The sequence below is a fragment of the Lissotriton helveticus genome, chromosome 4_1 (genome assembly GCF_964261635.1).
Source record: "Lissotriton helveticus chromosome 4_1, aLisHel1.1, whole genome shotgun sequence".
NCBI classification, from domain to species: domain Eukaryota; kingdom Metazoa; phylum Chordata; class Amphibia; order Caudata; family Salamandridae; genus Lissotriton; species Lissotriton helveticus.
This window is the reverse complement of record NC_136063.1, coordinates 1,290,104,712-1,290,122,615: the sequence shown is the minus strand read 5'-3', so window position 1 is coordinate 1,290,122,615 and position 17,904 is coordinate 1,290,104,712. Positions and strand designations below refer to the sequence as shown.

Sequence of the window (17,904 nt, the reverse complement as noted above, 5' to 3'; positions counted from 1 at the left end):
ATTCTCCCCTGTACGGATAAAATGATATATTCTGTCTAGATGTTCCTTCATCTCGGGCAGGGTGGCCAAAAAGTTGGCAACTCGCCTTAAACGTACTGAATATAATATCATGTGATCTTCGCCTGGAACTGAATCATATATGCAGTCAGTAAGGTGTCGCTTGAGGTCTGCGTATGTAGTCACTTTTGGCGTGTGCTGTAACGCTGCGTCTCTCAGCGTCAGTCGTTTTACTTGAGGCGGGGTGGTAGGAGCACCTCCCCCTGCTCCTCCTGAACTGGAATCGTTAACTAATACTGAATGTGCGGGTGCTGGTAAAGTGACTGGTACAGTAGGAGTACGTAATGTGGGTTGATCCTGGGGGACTGGCGCATGGACAGGACCAACGACTGGAGGCACAGGAATTACATTAACAGGAGGCTGGACTTGAACTTGGACTGGCGGAGTAGGATCTGTATTAGCATATTCTGGGACAGTGTCGTCTAAATAGGACGAAAGGAAAATTTCAGCTGCAGTCGGTTTATGACGTAGCTTAGTCGGGACCAATGGTGGCGGTAAATTACAGGATACTTCCGGGGTTGCCTTCGGCAAGCCCTCGGCAAGAAGAGGGTACATACCTTTAATTAGGGCATTTCTCTGTCTGATTGTTCTGTTCTAACTCGTTCACCTTCTTCTAGAAGTTCCCTTTCTTGGGCTTTTTCTGAGGATTCTCTACTTAATTCTGCTTTTCTAAATTCTTTTTCGGTTCTTTTATGAGATTCTTTGCGCCATAACTCTATGGCATCTTTCTGGGACTGTCTGGCTTTCTTTTTCCATAATGCTTTTTCTACTCGCATGATGCACTCGGCATCCCATGTACCTGATACAGGCCATCTATATTTCTCTTCAAGATTCTTTGTATAATCCACCCATAAGTCTAGATATAATATGGCATCTAAGCCATGCTTGTGATACATAAAGTGTCCAGGACTGTCCCTAGGAGGGACAGGAACAGCTTCTTCGAGTAACCCTTTTCTGGTTTTTATCTGACATAACTTTGAAAACAGAGGCATATTTGAGTCGTACTTGAATTAAACACAATACACAATAATCACAGTAATGAAATGGCAAACAAATCACTCATACCACGACATAGAAATACATTAATAACAGTTCGAACAGAATACTACCTGATACACTGAAAAACATAACACTTGAATTTCTCGAGAAACGGACTTACTAGAATTACTGGATGCACTGCTAAAACAGTACAGAACATACCGGTCTCATAAAGAGACACGTCATACCGTATCCACCTAGATGGACACGTCGGACTGGATCTGTGTACCCAAACCCATCGGACCGGAGACAAACTAATGACCCCGTCTAGATACTCCCCCAGCAACAGTACTCACCGGGAAGCAAAACTTGAAGGCCTCGGACTGGACTGGACTGCTACGACGTCTGGTTACTACGCATGCGCTTCGAACTTCGGGCTTCAGAAACAGGTGGGCCTCCGGATACCTCGGACCTTGCTCTCTCGGCTTGGGCTCTGGTCGGGACGAACCGCATTCCTCACCGCCTCGTCTGGATGCCGGACCGCAGTCTCCGTCTCCTCCGTGGGCCTGAGGGAGACTTGAGCAGAAATATCTGCCGGTGCGCAGTAGAGGTTCCGTCACGGCTGTAGAAGGGTCAGGGGGCCTGCGTTACATCGCCGGCGCGTGGGGAAGGGGCTTGTCCCTGTTCGGGCGCCATTATGTGGTAAATAAATAATTAATTACCGGTACTATTTTTCTATGCATTAAGTAAAACAGATAGCTCAATAAATAAGAGGCAGGATCCGGGGTATCTGAGTCGAACAGGCTTTAATCAGGCATAAGGGAAGGGACAGGATCGGAACAGCCTGAAATAGAATGGCATGGAATGGCAGCTGCAACGTCTCATTAACAGTACATGATATATATAGTAAAACATTACAATTGCATTGAATACAGTAGGCGTAACAAGTGACAAACGTAAGATAAGAACAAATGGGCGTACAAAGAAGGCGTGTACGTAGACATGTGATGAAGACGTCACAGAAGTGTCATAAATGGGTGGATACATGGAGGGGGCTACCTGGGCAGCTGGAACCTTTAACCTAGTGATGCGCGCAAACGGGCCATGACGTGTAACTAGGGAGAGCTGGGGGCTCTGACTTCTGCACTAGAAGAGGAGACTAAAGTCTGAGATGTCAGGACGACATGTACCTATATCATATCTGGTATCTGGTGTTTGGAGAACATGTTGATAGAATCTAAATGTCATCAGGGTAAAGGCTACTTGACACTAAGGCTGGTGCATGCATATATTCTTCATGTATTGCGTGTGCTATGAATCTTCTATGGATATTAATACAGTAATTCACTTGCATGGAGACAGGAAGACTAGACTATAGCTGAAGATGTTTATCCGGTTCGTTAGCTTAGGAATGTGAAGACGGAGAGCTGAACTGATAACTGTAGGCATAACATATTCTTGGCAGACAGGCAGGCAGAGCCAGGCCGGGCACCGCGCTGCGCGGCAAGAAGTAAGCGAAGGGTCAGGGATGCGGGAGGGGCTGCATCGCTCCTCGGAGTGGTTTCAGGAGACTGGAGCTTGAATCTGGTGTTCGGGCCCTTTGAGGCCTAGTAACGGGGACAATTTGATGAATTAACGTGCATAATGTAAAACGTGGACAACATAGGCCTAGAAGCCTAATTCACGTTGCTTTCACGGGGACCGGATAACTGACATACTAACGTTGGACACAACTATAATTGCGTCTTTAATCGATCATAAGGGGATATATGCATATCGATCATGCACATATAACATAGGATGGGGAACACGTAGGCACACATGGCAAGGCAAAATTCAATTTTCCTCAACCCTTATAACCTTCTGTGAGGTATTAAGTAAGTCTCAACCTGCGCCGAAGGAGGACATAGAAGCTAATGAGCACAACATTAAAAGCTGGCTGGAGGTCGTTAGTAATGATCACACTCCCCTCCATAGATCTAGAGCACCAAGGTGTAATGAGGCCAACACATGTTTCTCTGATGACCTGAACTTAGCCAAACTTAATCTCTGACAAGCAGACAGAAAATGGTGGACTAGGTACTTGCCAGCAAAATCATGAATGCCTCTAATATATCCAAAGAGATATTTAAGATTGTCTCTGATCTCTCCAACCCAGCTAGAGATACCCTTCCGGTTATACCTACCCAGGCTCTGTGCAACTCCCTCAATGCGTTCTTTGTCAACATAATCAAAGCTATCAAAAATAGCATTCCCCATGCCCCTCACTGAATAATCTACCATTAGGTGAGGAGAACAGTCAATTGAGTACTTGCTTCCCCAATCTAGTGCAAGAGGACCTAGTCTACCTATTGACAAAGGTGAAGTCAGTTCACCAAATGATATTTGTCCCCCAAAGGTTCTGAGACCAGTATGTACTCAGTTTGCTGACCTTGTACTATCTTTTCTTAATCAATCCATTAATTTGGGAGTGGTCCCCAAGTCTTTCAAAAAAGCAATTATTGCACCAATCCTAAAGGAAGCTGGAGCTGATCCCACCGATATGAAAATTTTCTGGCCTATCTCTCTCTTACCCTGTATGGCTAAACTACTCGAGGCTCGTGTAGCCCGCCATCTATGCTTAATCATTGAGGAGTCAGGCTTCTTGGACCCAGCTCAAGCAAGGTTTCGGCCGGTACATTCCACAGAAGCAGTGATCATGTCTGTTGTTGATGACATGCGTAGGGAAGTAGATAACGGCAATACTCAAGCCTTAGAACTACTGGACCCATCGGCAGCTTTTGAGATGGTTGACCATATTATCTTGGCTGACCAGGTCAGGGCCGCAGGTTATTGGGACTCAGCGCTGAACTGGCTACCCCCTTTTTCTTTTTCTTCTACTGAGGTACAACTGATTTGTGGGGTTCCCAAAGGCTCTTCGCTGTCTCCTCATCTCTATTACATCTATATTCGCCCCTTGATCAATGCCCTCAAAAATAAGAATATCAACATCTTTAACTATGCAGATAACATGCAAGTGTTATTCTTGATTAAAGATAGCCCCACGTCTCGACATCAATTCCAGGACACTATCCTGTTCATTCGGGATTGGATGAACAGAAACCATCTGAAGTTGAACTCTGATAAAACAGAAATAATTATCACATAAAGTAAGATGAATTATTGGACCCCCTCGTTCTGGCCCGGGGAGATGGGCTCCCCCCTGCACCCAAAAAGGCAGTAAAAAGCTTAGGCTTTATTATCGATGAGGAGCAATCTCACAAGCAGCACGTAGGAGCAGTGACTTCTGCTAGCTTCTGCCGGCTCCGACGCATAAAAAATATTTTAAAAATTCTTACCAGTTAGCCTCTGACCCAAATAATAATGGCATTAGTCATGTACAGAATTGACTATGCCAATTCGCTTTACCTGGGTCTCCCCAAGGTCCTGATGAGTAGGCTCCAGTTAATCCCACATCAGGCCTCACGGCTGATCCACAGCCTGCCCAAACATGGCCACATCATCCAGGTGACCACGGACCTTCATTGGCTGCCAGTGGGACAGAGAATAATGTTTAAAGTATGTTGTATAGTCTTTAAAGCCCTCTATCTGAACTATCCCCCATTTGTGAAATCTCAGATCATAAAATACTGCCCTACTAGTGCACTAAGATCTAGTGACTTTCACTTCCTGGGTAACTCCTCTTGTAAAAAAACAAAGGATCAGAGGGCCTAGGTTTACCGTTATCGCCCCTCGGGTATGGAATAGCCTTCCCCTGGACCTTAGGTCCACTACTGATCTCACTAGATTCAGGATATCTCTGAAGACATGGTTTTTCAGACAAGCTTACCAATAAGTAGGGAGGGAAGCTGATCAGTTACCTAACGCCAAGAGACCGTTTGGTGAAGGTGTGCTTAGGAAATGGACAGTAACATTACATAGCATAACAAAACATAACATGGGCTTGCTCTAAAGGATGTAAAGTGTCAAATGGCTTTGAGCAGGGGTAGACCTGTTGCAATTATGTAGGGTTTGAACACTGGGTCAGGCTAGCTGTTTCTGATGCCTCATGATGATGCTGCCAATGGAGTTAGAATACACTAGGTTGGGTGCTCTATTTCAAATGGGTGTTAATGATGTAAGAATGGACCATATAGTCAGGCTAGTGCTTCTCATTGCTCAAAATGCGGTAATTTGTGATATTTCGCTTTTTATTTTGACTTCATTGGCTAGTTTTTCTGGTGAGAAAGGGTCACTCATGGTGTCAACACATTAGTCAGCAAAATGTGATTCATAAGTACAATAAAACGATGCAAATGTGCAATATGAAAACTTGGCAGCTATGACACTCCTGTTAGTTCCCTCCCTTTTCGGTTCTTTGCAGAACTTTTAAGATCTTTTTTGAGTCTCTCGTTGCTCAAATGAGTGTCATTTCTTATATTTATTTTTTTCCCTCCTCCCGTTGCTTCATTTTTTCTTGAAAGAAATTGTCACACATAGTTGTTGAATGTCACTCAGAATTACACTGAAGTTATGAAAATATTACCCAAGAAATCCGACACCTTTGCAGCTATGATTTTAAACTGCAGCCTTTCCCCAACGGCATTCAGGAGATAAGATATTGGGCCAGTGGGGCTCATTTAGAGCATGGCAAAAGAACTTTGCTCACATTTAGAACTGTAACAAGCCTTTCCTTCCTGGAGGGAATGAAAATGCATTTGCCTCGTTGACGGAAGCACTTTTGTCGAATCTGCTTGTCGATCTGAACTGCCATGTTGTTTTCCAGACATGGTCATTAACTTTACTTTTATGAAACAAATACTCACATTGGCAAGGTTATTTCTGAACAGCAAAATACCAAGAACCCTGACACGCAAGGAATTTTCAATGTTTGCAGTGAGCCATAGTACTTTCTCTGCCTGAGTTTGCTATACCTTACCAATGTGTGGCTGGGTCCTTGCCCTAAATAGGATGGGCCATTACTACTGAGATCTTGAAGTACTATTTACCAATTTATAGCAGAGCTCCTGATCTGCCAAACTCTAAGGGGCATATTATCAAGAACGGCGTTGTAAATTATTTCCGGTTTAGCGGCAGAAAACTGCCGCTAAAACGGCGATAATGGGCTTGATCATATGCCCTTGAGAATTCCAATAAAAGTTCATGTTCTGGTGTGAACATGAGCTTCTATTGGAATTCTCCAGGGCATATTATCAAGCCCATTATCGCCAGTTTTCTGCCGCTAAATTGCCGATAATTTTAACGCCGTCCTTGATAATATGCCCCCAAATAACCCACCCATGTCCAGACGTTATGTAGTTAGAGTGCCGTCTTGGGACATGTTGAGAGGATTTAGGTATCTCCTAACGAGTGTGGGCCTTCTCCTACAGAGTGGCAGTGATCTTTGGTGCTGAGAAGGTTACTCCTTTGGTTGCAGAAGGACTTGTAGTTTTAGAATGTGAAATCTATCTAGTCTGAATTACTGGTAAATATGTGCTTGCTTGAGGGTAGGTGTGGAGTGCATTTATAGGCCATTGTACATCATTGCAGTATCCTGTGAATTTAAAAAAAAAACTAGTCTTGTTGGAAATGTTGTGTGTGGATCATTTGGTTCGCTATAATAGGTTTTTATATACAGCATTTTCCAATGAAGATTTATGTCGTTGTTGGTTGTTACATTGTGTATTTTGCCATTCTACCTTTCGACTGTGTTGTTATTGATTTTAGTGCTGCTTTTTTATGTTATGATATGCAACATTTACCACCTGCTCTGGGGAGCAGGAGAACTGTGATGCTAATTTCCCATGCATTCCCTCTTGTTCAGGATTTGTAACCCGAGCACTTCTATGTTCACATGTCGTATGTACCACACCCAATGATGCAGGGCTATTTTACTTGGTATTTTCACGTGTGATGTGTTATTACTTGCTAATTCGCTTGTAGTAGTACCGAAAGATATAACGGCTTAAAACATGTTTAGTGGTAAAACATGTACAACAACTTGTAATGGAGACTGTAGTTATTTATAGTTATTTGAAGTGTATAACATAAAGAGATGGTAAAAATATGTTTAAAATCACACATATCGTTAGACGAATTTGTACCATATGATTCTGATTTGTCCATTAATGTTGAAGACCATTTTAACAGGACACTAACTTCTTCTGTGGCGTTTCTGTTCAGAATTATCATGTGAAAAATGTGACTAAGAAATGCTTGCACTCAAACTGAGCGAATGAGACTTCTATATCTGTCTTGTTTGTCCCACACATCTGCAGCTGCAGTATAATCAGATACCTTGGCTGTTCCAGCAAATTCATCAACCTTCAAGTATGGCGAAAGAATGGCATCTGCCTGATTCGATAAAAGATGTCAGGTACAACCGAGTCCCCATTAAAGCTGAACCACAAACAGAAAAGTGTAAGGTAAGGAATACCTTCTAAGGTATTACGAAGTTCACCTTTGAGTTATTCTCAGCTAGTACAATGGACTGGAGTAGTGTTTCCTAACTTACTGACTTGTGTGGACCCCACTTAATCAATGCTGGAATTCTAGGACCCCCACTGAATCATTATTATAATTCAAAGCCCCTCCTGGGGCAATACCGTAAGCCAGGGATCCCAGCATAAATAATGTTTGAGAATTTGAAATGCCAAACAATACACAAAAGAAACAGTAAAAAGCATTGATCTAACAAATACATAAATTATGAAATATGTTATTTAATTCACAAACAAATATTCGAAAAGTCTGAATTTTAATGGGAAAATTTGAGCTTTTCTAAAGTGAATTGTAGCCATTCTTCCCCCTTTACTATAGTCCATCTGATGCACTTGCACTGCTCCACGTCTCAATCTGAGGATAATAATTTAATTTTCAGCCTCCAATTGAAAATTCCTTCCCATTTACAGAACGTTTAAAAAAAATTGATAAACAATGTTATTAGTTTATAGGAACATAAACAGCAGCCCCAGATTTCTTTGCACTGCAACATAAATTAATAAATTACAGACACTATTCTCAGTAGACTTGCCTCATGTTGACTTACTGATTATCATCAAACCCATCCCTAAGATTTGACGCCATCCTATACATATTACAGTATCTGTTCTAGTCATTTACCCCATATGCAACCATATTCAGCAGGACTGCCTCTTGCTTCGTAGACTGGTTTTTGTTACGCAGTGCTCCAGCCCACACCTCAGTTCCATTTAGCTGTAGTGGGGGGGGGGGGGCAGGGTCTTTCCATGCAGCCACAATATCTCACTTGGCTACCATAGTAGCCGTCCCTAGAAGTATTTTATCCATCTGGGAGCTGTCTAGGCCTTCCATGACTCACAGGAGTGGGGCTAGGGGGGCAGAGCAGGACCTCCCAGCCTAGTAAGGTGATCAGCTTTGATGCTATTGAGGACCAGTATGGTGTGAGGTTGGTGCAAGACTAGACCGTGTGATAGAAGTCTGCAGGCTCTGTCTTGGCCCGTGGGCAGGCAGGGAGGGCAGAAAACCTGCACGGTGTAGGCCGAGAGGGGTGTGGTATGGGCAGTGGAGGTAGTATAATTGGACCAACACGAGCCTGGCCGAGATAGTGATCACCCGGGGGGCCATCAGGGCATCTCTCCAATCCTCATCCTCAAGAGAGTCGAGCCATGGTTCGCAGCGGCATCTAAGGGATCTAGGGAGGTTGGGAAATTATTAACCAGTGAATGATATGTCTTAGATACCCCCTCCTCTTCCAAGGTTCCCCATCAGGATTTGGGCTTCAAGGGGACTGAATTCTGGGAATGTGCTGCCTGTAGGTGTGTAGGGGGTGAGGGGGTGTCGGAGTTGTAGGTATTTATAGATGTTTCACAATTTTTAACATTACACTTTGCTTCTTCAATTATCTAATAATATTAGAAAAAATATAAGCTGTTGTGCAACCCCTGTGTTGGCTTCGTGGATCTCCAACAGTACCCAGCCCACAGGTTAAGAACCATTGGAATAGAGCACATATTACAATATTGTTTATGAATGCAAACAAAATGCTAAAATCGAACTGCCGAAACATGAGCACTGGCTCTCCCCCTGCTGTTACATGCAGAGTGCATCCTGCCCATAAGGGGAAAGTCTGAAAACTGGCAGACAAAGATTTTGCCACATCTGGAGTAGCATGCTGTTCCTCTAGCTAGACTCTTCAAGGGTATTAGTGCAAATCATTCACCCTTTAATTCACATTCACTCCTCCTCTCCACTGGCTCAGAAGGAATGCACCAGGGATGAGACACTTCAAGCTCTTATTGCTAGTATCAAAAAGCCACTATTTATTCAGCATTTAATTTTGTATATCTTAATGTGCTTGAATAACTTCCCATTGTCAGGCTAGTAGCCCTCAGTAATCAATTCCAAGAAAGCGCTGTACCCATACACTAACATAACATTGAAACAATCCTAATCTGCAATCGAATCACCTAATTTTATGACCAGATATCTGCGTAATGAGGGGCGAGGGGAGTGTCAGAGCTCTTACACCTAGGCTCCACCTGTCATATATGTTATCGCACGTCAGGGTAACAGCTAAGCATCGGGTGAGTTGTGCTTTTTCTCATCAGCTGCTTCTTAGCTTTTATATTTTTCTGGCTGTCCTTATCCTTGGGATCCCTCTCTATTTCAGTGTCAATATGAAAGTGTTATTTCTGTACCATTAGTACCTGGATGAGAACATGTCATATAATAAGGAATCCTACAAACTGTAGCCTATGAATATGGCAATCAAGTCATGATAAGGAAAAAAGGAGTCTGACCCACAAGTGAGGAAACCTTTTAAAGTTCCTCACTGACTCCATTGTCCATATTTCATTATCGTGTCTCATCATGGTCCATATCATATAAACTAGCCCGGGCTTGACCATTTTCCAAAGATCGCGTATGATTATTTCCTGCCAAGTCTTCTAAGAGATAAAAGTAACTTGCAACACTCAGGTATCTCTTATAACAATGGGTGTTTGTGGTACGGATAAAAATACATGTGGGGTTTTGTTGGGAAAGGACAGCACTCTGCCCAGAGAATAGAGTGAGAAGGCATAATCTTCGATTATTTGGTATACCTGAGGGGGCTGAAGGGGCAGATCCAAGGACTTTTGTTGTGAAACTCTTCCAGAAAGCCTTTGTTGACTTGTCTGATTGGGACTGGGACTCCCAACTACAAAGAGTCCACCGGTTGCCACTATTCCAAAGAAAAAAAAAAGACAGTAAATATCCAAGACCACTATTGATCAATTTCGGGAATTTTCTGTTACGTCAAGCAGTATCTTTAAAGGCTAAGCTCAATAACCCAGTCACAGTAGATAACCTCACTTTTTTCGTTCGATCAGATTTGAGTAAAGAAACAATGGACCGGCGATGGCAATTACGCAAGATGATAGAGTCATTTAAAGCACTTGGATGTATAGTATATTTACAAGAGCCAGCCAGGCTCAAGGTTATTAAAAATAGTCAGGTATATTTCTTTACTGAAGAAAGGGAGGCTGAGCAGCTACTGACTAAACTAAGTAACTGAAGTTAATAAGAGAAATTGATATGGGGTATTTGAGCATGGGCAATATTGATAAAAAGAGTACACTATTGCCTCCTTGAAGTCTATTTTGAGATTATATTTTGTCCCTCCCATACCCCTTATTTCCTCACTTTTTTTGGTTGTTTCCTGGGTTGTTTGAAATATTTGAAATATCAGTAGTATCTGTTTAATATTGATATACTGGCCATAATTTTTATAGTTGGGGAGGAGGGTTGAGGGAGGAGGGTGTGGGGTGGGGAAGGTGTTACAATGTAATTAGTTTTTGGTACGTATTTTCTTTAGAACATACTTAGGCTCTACTCTCCTATAAAGAAATGTTTGAAAGATCTATTGTATTCAGAGGTAGTCGAGCGTAGTCTCTCCACATGCTACTTCGTGATGCTGCTAATCCATCTGCAGCAGGGTATAGAGGGGAGCTCTCCCTCTGGACTTTCTTGGGTGGGTTGGGTGGGATGGGCTTGGGGTTTGGTTTGGGGCGGGGTTAAAAGGGGGAAAATTGTATTGCAGGAAAAAAAGATGGGCAGATGTAGAGATAAAGCTTTTGTGTTTTTTTATATCAAGCAATATATAATGCAGAGGAGTTTGAAAATTTTTGTTACAATATATGTCTTTTCTTAGATGTTTGGTGTGGAATGTTGCTGGTCTCACCAGTAAAGATAAAAGGAGATTGGTACAAGAAGAAATGAATATGTATAAACCTCATATGGCATTTATTTCTGAAACTCATATCGGGTTTCAAGACCGCAAACTCTTGTCCCAAATGGGCTACAATCTTGTTGTTTGTTCAACGCTAGGGGCATCAATTCGGGGGGTAGCTATCCTGAAACAGAAACATACAAGAATGGTTATTATTAAAACAACAGCTGATGATAGGGGGAGGTGGGTAATTGCACAGGTGCAATTTGATGAAAAATGTTATGTATTTTGTTTGGTCTATGGTCCCAATATCGATGAACCTAAGCTATATGAACAATTAAAGATAGAGTTACTTGAATGGGAGGGCGAATTGTTGATAATGGGAGATTTTAATTGTGTCATGAATTATAAGATGGACTCCACAAGTAAAGGTAATACAATAAGGATGCGCAGAGTTAGGGCAGCCATAGTGGAATTGGGTAGGATACATAATTTGAAAGATGTTTGGTGCACTAAACACCCTACTATAGCCGGGTTTACATATTATTTGGCGCCCCATAGAGCCTGTTCTAGAAATGATATGGTATGGGCAACAGATAATATTTTGGATAACTGTAATATAGAACTCTGCCCTAGAGTTACATCCGACCATAATCCTATACTGTTCGAATTTAAAACCCGGGACAGAAAACAAACCTCGACAGTTTACATTCCCTAGATATTTATTTACAGATCCTGAATTTGTCTCAGGTATTAGAGCACATATAAAAGAATTTATAACATTTAATATTAATTCAACCACGGTCAATTTTGTATGGGATGCGTGTAAATGTAGCATTAGAGGCTTTGTGCAACAATATATCTTGAGGAAAAATACTGAAAAACGGAGGGTAGATAAGCTAACCACATCTAGGGCCAGATGTAGGTAGCCAAATACCGGACGGTAACGGCCGATTTCGGCCGTTACCGACCGGTTTTTGGCTTTGGAGATGTAGGTGGGTAGTTATTTACAGAATCGGTATATTTACCGAATCGGTAAATTTACCACTTCGGTATTTTACCGAATCGGTAAACATACTGATTCTGTAAATCCATATGTAGCTGACACTCCTAAGAGTGCCACAGGCCCTTAAGAGTCGGTATTTTACCACCCAATCCTATTGGGTGGTAAAATACCGAATTCAGGTGTGCATGCACATCTGTGCATGAACACCTGTGCAATGTGACACACAGACATGCCCTTAGGGCATGTACGTGTACCACATGTCACACAAGCCTGTACTTGGGGTGCTAGAGGGTGTCAAAGTGACACCCCCTGCACCCTTGCAGGATTCGGTATTTACCGATTCTGTAAATACCGAATCGGTATTTCCCATTGATTCCTATGGGCTTCAAGGCCCATAGGAATCAATGGGAAATACAGATTCGGTATTTACAGAATCGGTAAATACCGACTCCTACAGAATCGGTAATTTTTTACCTACATCTGCCTCCTTCCAATTTACCGACTCTTAAATACCGATTCGGTATGAGTCGGTATTTAAGAGTCGGTAAATCGGAATTACCTACATCTGGCCCCTAGTGTCCTATTAGCTGAACAACAATTGGTAGATGCTGTAACACAGGATAAAACAAATATTGAAGAGTTAAGATTAGGATTAGTGTCATTGAGGTCGGCACTAAAAAAGACTCTTAGGGAAAAATACAGCTCTAAAATACATAAATATAAGCTGGCACAATATGAAGGGGGCGATAGAATCGGTAAGATCTTGGCCTACAAGGTAGCTGATAAGAAAGTAAAAACTACTATAAAATTAAGAAAAGCGTCAGATTCTATTGAATATAAAAAGTCGGAGCAAATTTTCGATCAATTTGCTAAATACTATTGCCATCTATATACTCCAGAGAATATACCCCTTAAGGAAGAAATCATACATTATCTGGATAAATATTTGCCCAGGCGATCAGATACATAAGTAATTAAACAACTTGGCTCTAAGATTACCAATACTGAAATAGGGATAGCAATTCAAGCACTACCTTCAGGTAAGGCTGCGGGAGAAAACTGCTTGTCTATAGAACTTTATAAAATTTGTGAGAAGGAACTTCTCCCGCTTTTTCATCTGGTGATAGATTCTATGGGGCAAACAGGAAGTGCCCCTATATCTTGGAGAACTGCAAAAATAATATTCTTTCTGAAAAAAGGCAAACCGCCAGAGGACCGGGGGTCATATCGGCCCATCTCATTAATAAATACTGACGCGAAAGTGTTCGCTAAAATTCTGGCTAACCGTCTCGCTCCTATTATGCCAGATCTAGTGAATTGCCAGCAGTATGGGTTTGTGGTGGGGAGAGACACCACTACCCATATTAATACCGCTGTGACTGCATTCGATGTGGCCTCAACTACTCTCACCCCACTCGGAATGGTTATGCTGGATGCGGAAAAAGCATTTGACCGAGTGGGGTGGGAGTATTTGTGGGCAACGCTGAGCGCATTTGGTACAGGGGCAATATCTCGGATGGGTTCGATTTTTGTATGAATTACCAATGGCAATAGTTAGTTATTCAGGAGTTAATTCGGCTAACTTCTCAGTTAAAAGGGGGACTAGGCAGGGGTGTCCTCTATCACCCCTGCTTTTCGCTCTAGCTCTGGAGCAATTACTAAATGCACTGACAGCCCAAGATAATATAATACCAGTACAGCATGGAGGCAAGAGCTTGAAAATAACCGCTTTTGCGGACGATATAGCCATATTTACTACTGATTTAGTCCTGGCTATCCCTGGGATAATCAATGAAGCTAGTAAATTTGGAGACATATCAGGGTATAAGCTAAATGTGAGTAAAACTCAAGTAATCGCTAACTACAAACCTGCTCAACCGATATTGGGACTTTGCTCTAATGCTATTTATCTAGGAGTCAAGCTCGCTGCAGAAATAGAGAAAATTATAGCACTGAATTGCGACCCTTTGTTTAAGGAGATAACTGCATCTCTAAAAAACTGGCATAAGATACCACTTAGTTTTGTAGGACGAATAAATCTAATAAAAATGAAGACCGTACCAAAACTGCTGTACTTATTTAGATCCATCCCACTACAACTTAATAACGTATACATTAAAAAAATAGAGGGTATATGTAGTACCTATATTTGGGGCTATAAAAAAGCCAGTAGATCAATGGCCTGTCTGAAACTTCTAATTGAAAAAGGGGGATTAAACTTTCCGGATATTAAAACGTATTTTTTGCAACCTTTTTCCAACGTATACATAGCCTATTGACAAATGATAATTCCCTATTTTATCATCAATTCATGCTGGGATTAGATAGTAGTACAAAAGGAGGTGGTGATGGATGGAGCATCTGAATCAATCAAACACTCACACCCAGTCAAAAGATCTGGGTTTAATCCATCACCGTTCTTTAGCCCACTCTGCCACCGCAGTTCAGACATGGCTATATGCAAATCAGTCTGACCCTGTGCCTCATGGGAACAGTCCAGCCCGAACTGCCAAGCCATGTCTTCCCTGGACCGGAAACAAGCTTCCGAGGACCGGTTTCTGGCATTCCAGCCGTCTTCAGCCCGGCTTGCTTGAATCCAGTGGCAAAGTGAGCAAGGGACTCACGTCGGAGCATACCCTGCCACACTTATGGTGGCCAAAAGTGGTACAAAAGGGGGTGGTGATGGACGGAGCATCTGAATCAATCAAACACTCACACCCAGTCAAAAGATCTGGGTTTAATCCATCACCGTTCTTTAGCCCACTCTTCCACCCCAGTTCAGACATGCCTATATGCAAATCAGTCTGACCCTGTGCCTCATGGGAACAGTCCAGCCCGAACTGCCAAGCCATGTCTTCCCTGGACCGGAAACAAGCTTCCGAGGACCGGTTTCTGGCATTCCAGCCGTCTTCAGCCCGGCTTGCTTGAATCCAGTGGCAAAGTGAGCAAGGGACTCACGTCTGAGCATACCCTGCCACACGTATGGCGGCCAAAAGCGGTACAATAGGGGGTGGTGATGGACGGAGCATCTGAATCAATCAAACACTCACACCCAGTCAAAAGATCTGGGTTTAATCCATCACCGTTCTTTAGCCCACTCTGCCACCCCAGTTCAGACATGGCTATATGCAAATCAGTCTGACCCTGTGCCTCATGGGAACAGTCCAGCCCGAACTGCCAAGCCATGTCCCTCCTGGACCGGAATCACGCATCCAAGGACCGGTTTCTGGCTATCAGCCTTCATCAGCCTGGATAGCTTGACTCCAGTGGTGTGGAGAGCATGGGACTCACGTCTGAGCATACCCATCCCACTCGGGGTGACAAATGCAAAAACAACAATTGATGGACAGAATGCAGAACAATGTCATACATTCACCCCACTACCGAAATCTCTTGTATTAAAAAAAATCTTAAAAGGGTTTATAGCATATCAGTACTTTTCATTGGTTGGCTCCCACATCACTTTTCTTGCCTTGATTTCTGATTAGCCTGTGCCTCCTGCTCCTTCCTGCTTACTCCCAGGTCTTCAGTGTCGAGTCTCCAATGTCATGTCTGCCGTGGAGTTTGGGCCAAGTAAAGTTTCTAGTCCGTCCACTGGCCGCAGGCTTCTCCAGGTATTCTTTTTTTCAATTTTGGACATGCCCTCTTCAAGAGAGCATTACTCTGTAGTCTTGTTCTTCACCCTCGTCTAGCTTTTGCCGCCCGCCCCTTCCCACTAACCATTGTTGATGATCCCCTTCACCTCCCCCTTCCCGCTGCTGCTTGCCACAAGTCCCTTGTGTTTGTTTACCACCTCCATCCTGCTGTCCATTCTGGCGTACATGTTTGATAGAAAGATTTCATCATCAAGAATAGTATCAGTCGGTTGACTTAAATTCTGGTTGTGCACTACGACAAATTGCCCTGCAGCAAACATGCTTCAAACATCCATATGCAATTTGTGTGAGGCTTGGCAATTTACCAGCGTTAGACCTGGCATCATTGTTGAGGGTCTTCCTTGTGCTTTTGCTTCTACCCCCTGTATTTTTGACTGGGTGCCGGACTTGTTTTTTACTGGTTTTGGTGCTCTGGGCCCTTTAGCACTGCTGATCAGTGCTAAAGTGCAAGTGCTCTCTGTGTAAAATATCATTATGTTTGGTTATCTGTGATTGGCATATGTAATTTACTGGTAGGTCCCAAGTAAAGTGTACTGCGTGACCTTAGGGCCTATAAATCAAATGCTACTAGCGGACCTGCAGCACTGGTTCTGCCACCCTCATGAGCAGCCCTGTAAGCTTGTCTCTGACCTGCCATTGCAGTGTTTGTGAATGCAGTTTTTAACTGCCATGTCTACCTGGCAAGTGCACCAGGCCCTAACCTTCCCTGTTACTACATGTAAGGTACCCCTAAGGTAGGCCCTAGTTAGCCCCATGGACAGGGTGCAGTGTATGTGAAAGTTTTGATATGTACTGGTTTGCTTTACATGTTCTGATATTGAAATACTGCCAATTTTATTTTTCACTCTTGCAAGGACTATCTCTCCCATAGGTTATCATTGGAGCTGCCTTGCAACATCTTACAAGTATGACTTTCAATGGGGAAGAGATGGAGATTTGGAGTTTGGGCTCCCTGAACTCACGGCCCGATTCACAAAAGTAATCTGGGACAAAATCCTAACTCTACGACTTTCGGTATTCACAAAAGGCATTTAGGAGTAGTAAAGTTAGGATTCCTAACTTTACTACTCCTAAAATGAGACAAAATACTAACTTTATGACTACCTTAATGCCTTTTGTGAATACCGAAAGTCGTAAAGCCCGGATTTTGTCTCAGTTTTGGAGTAGTAATGTTTGGAATCCTATCTTTACTACTCCTAAATGCCTTTTGTGAATACCGAAAGTCGTAAACTTTGGATTTTGTCTCAGATTACTTTTGTGAATTGGGCCCTCAGTATTTAAAAAAACATCTCCCTTTGAAGAAGTTTTTAATTGTGTGTTTCAAAATTCCATAGTTAGAAAGTTATTAAAACCAGACAGGTTTAAATAAGGGTGGGATCAAAGGCAGTACAAACATTTACTGATACAAAGATGGTGACGGATTAGCGTGAATATTTGGAGCAGGTACGTGGACTGATTGGATTGACGATCGGGTAGATGGCTGTTAGCAGAGTGTTTTGTTAGGTGAAAAATATGAGCGTGTGTGCGTAATTAGTTTGTGAGCGTGAATGGGGAGTACAAGTGCTGCAATTACAGATGAGTTTTTTCCTTGATAGGTGGTGGTGTTGTGAGTAATCGCGAGTGAATGGTGAAAGATGGGATCAGTACATTTCTAGAAGTATGAATGTGAGTAGGTGATTGAGGATGTGAGAGGTTGGGTGATTACATGGGAGTGGGCTGCATGTAGGGAGAATGCAGAGGAGCGTAGGCAACCAGTGGAGAAAGGTGGGGTGCTGACGGGGATGTGGGCTTGAAGAACGGACCGGTAGGATGGATTGAGAATGTAAAGTAGGAAATGTGTGACATGGATCATTAAGACGTAAATTACATCCAGAAGAGGGGTAAATGGTTGTTGTACAGAACAGAAGGGATTGTTGTTAATTCGTTAGGGAGTAAGATTAGCTTTCCATGATAACAGGGGTAACATTTATAACATTTATTTCGTTTTCACTAAGGGGCTCAATGAAGAACACAAGTGTGGGTGAGTTAATAAATGTCAT

The 17,904-nt window shown here is 42.7% G+C and overlaps 1 protein-coding gene across 1 annotated transcript in view; it reads left to right on the top strand.

The window, feature by feature from the left end:
- The window catches only part of LOC144829088 (uncharacterized), a 1,185,727-nt gene that overhangs the window by 676,008 nt on the left and 491,815 nt on the right, over positions 1 to 17,904 (top strand). The window contains exon 5 of the mRNA XM_078687867.1: positions 7,293 to 7,439. Coding sequence (XP_078543993.1) covers positions 7,293 to 7,439 — 147 coding nt within the window. The remainder of the gene's footprint in view (positions 1 to 7,292; positions 7,440 to 17,904) is intronic.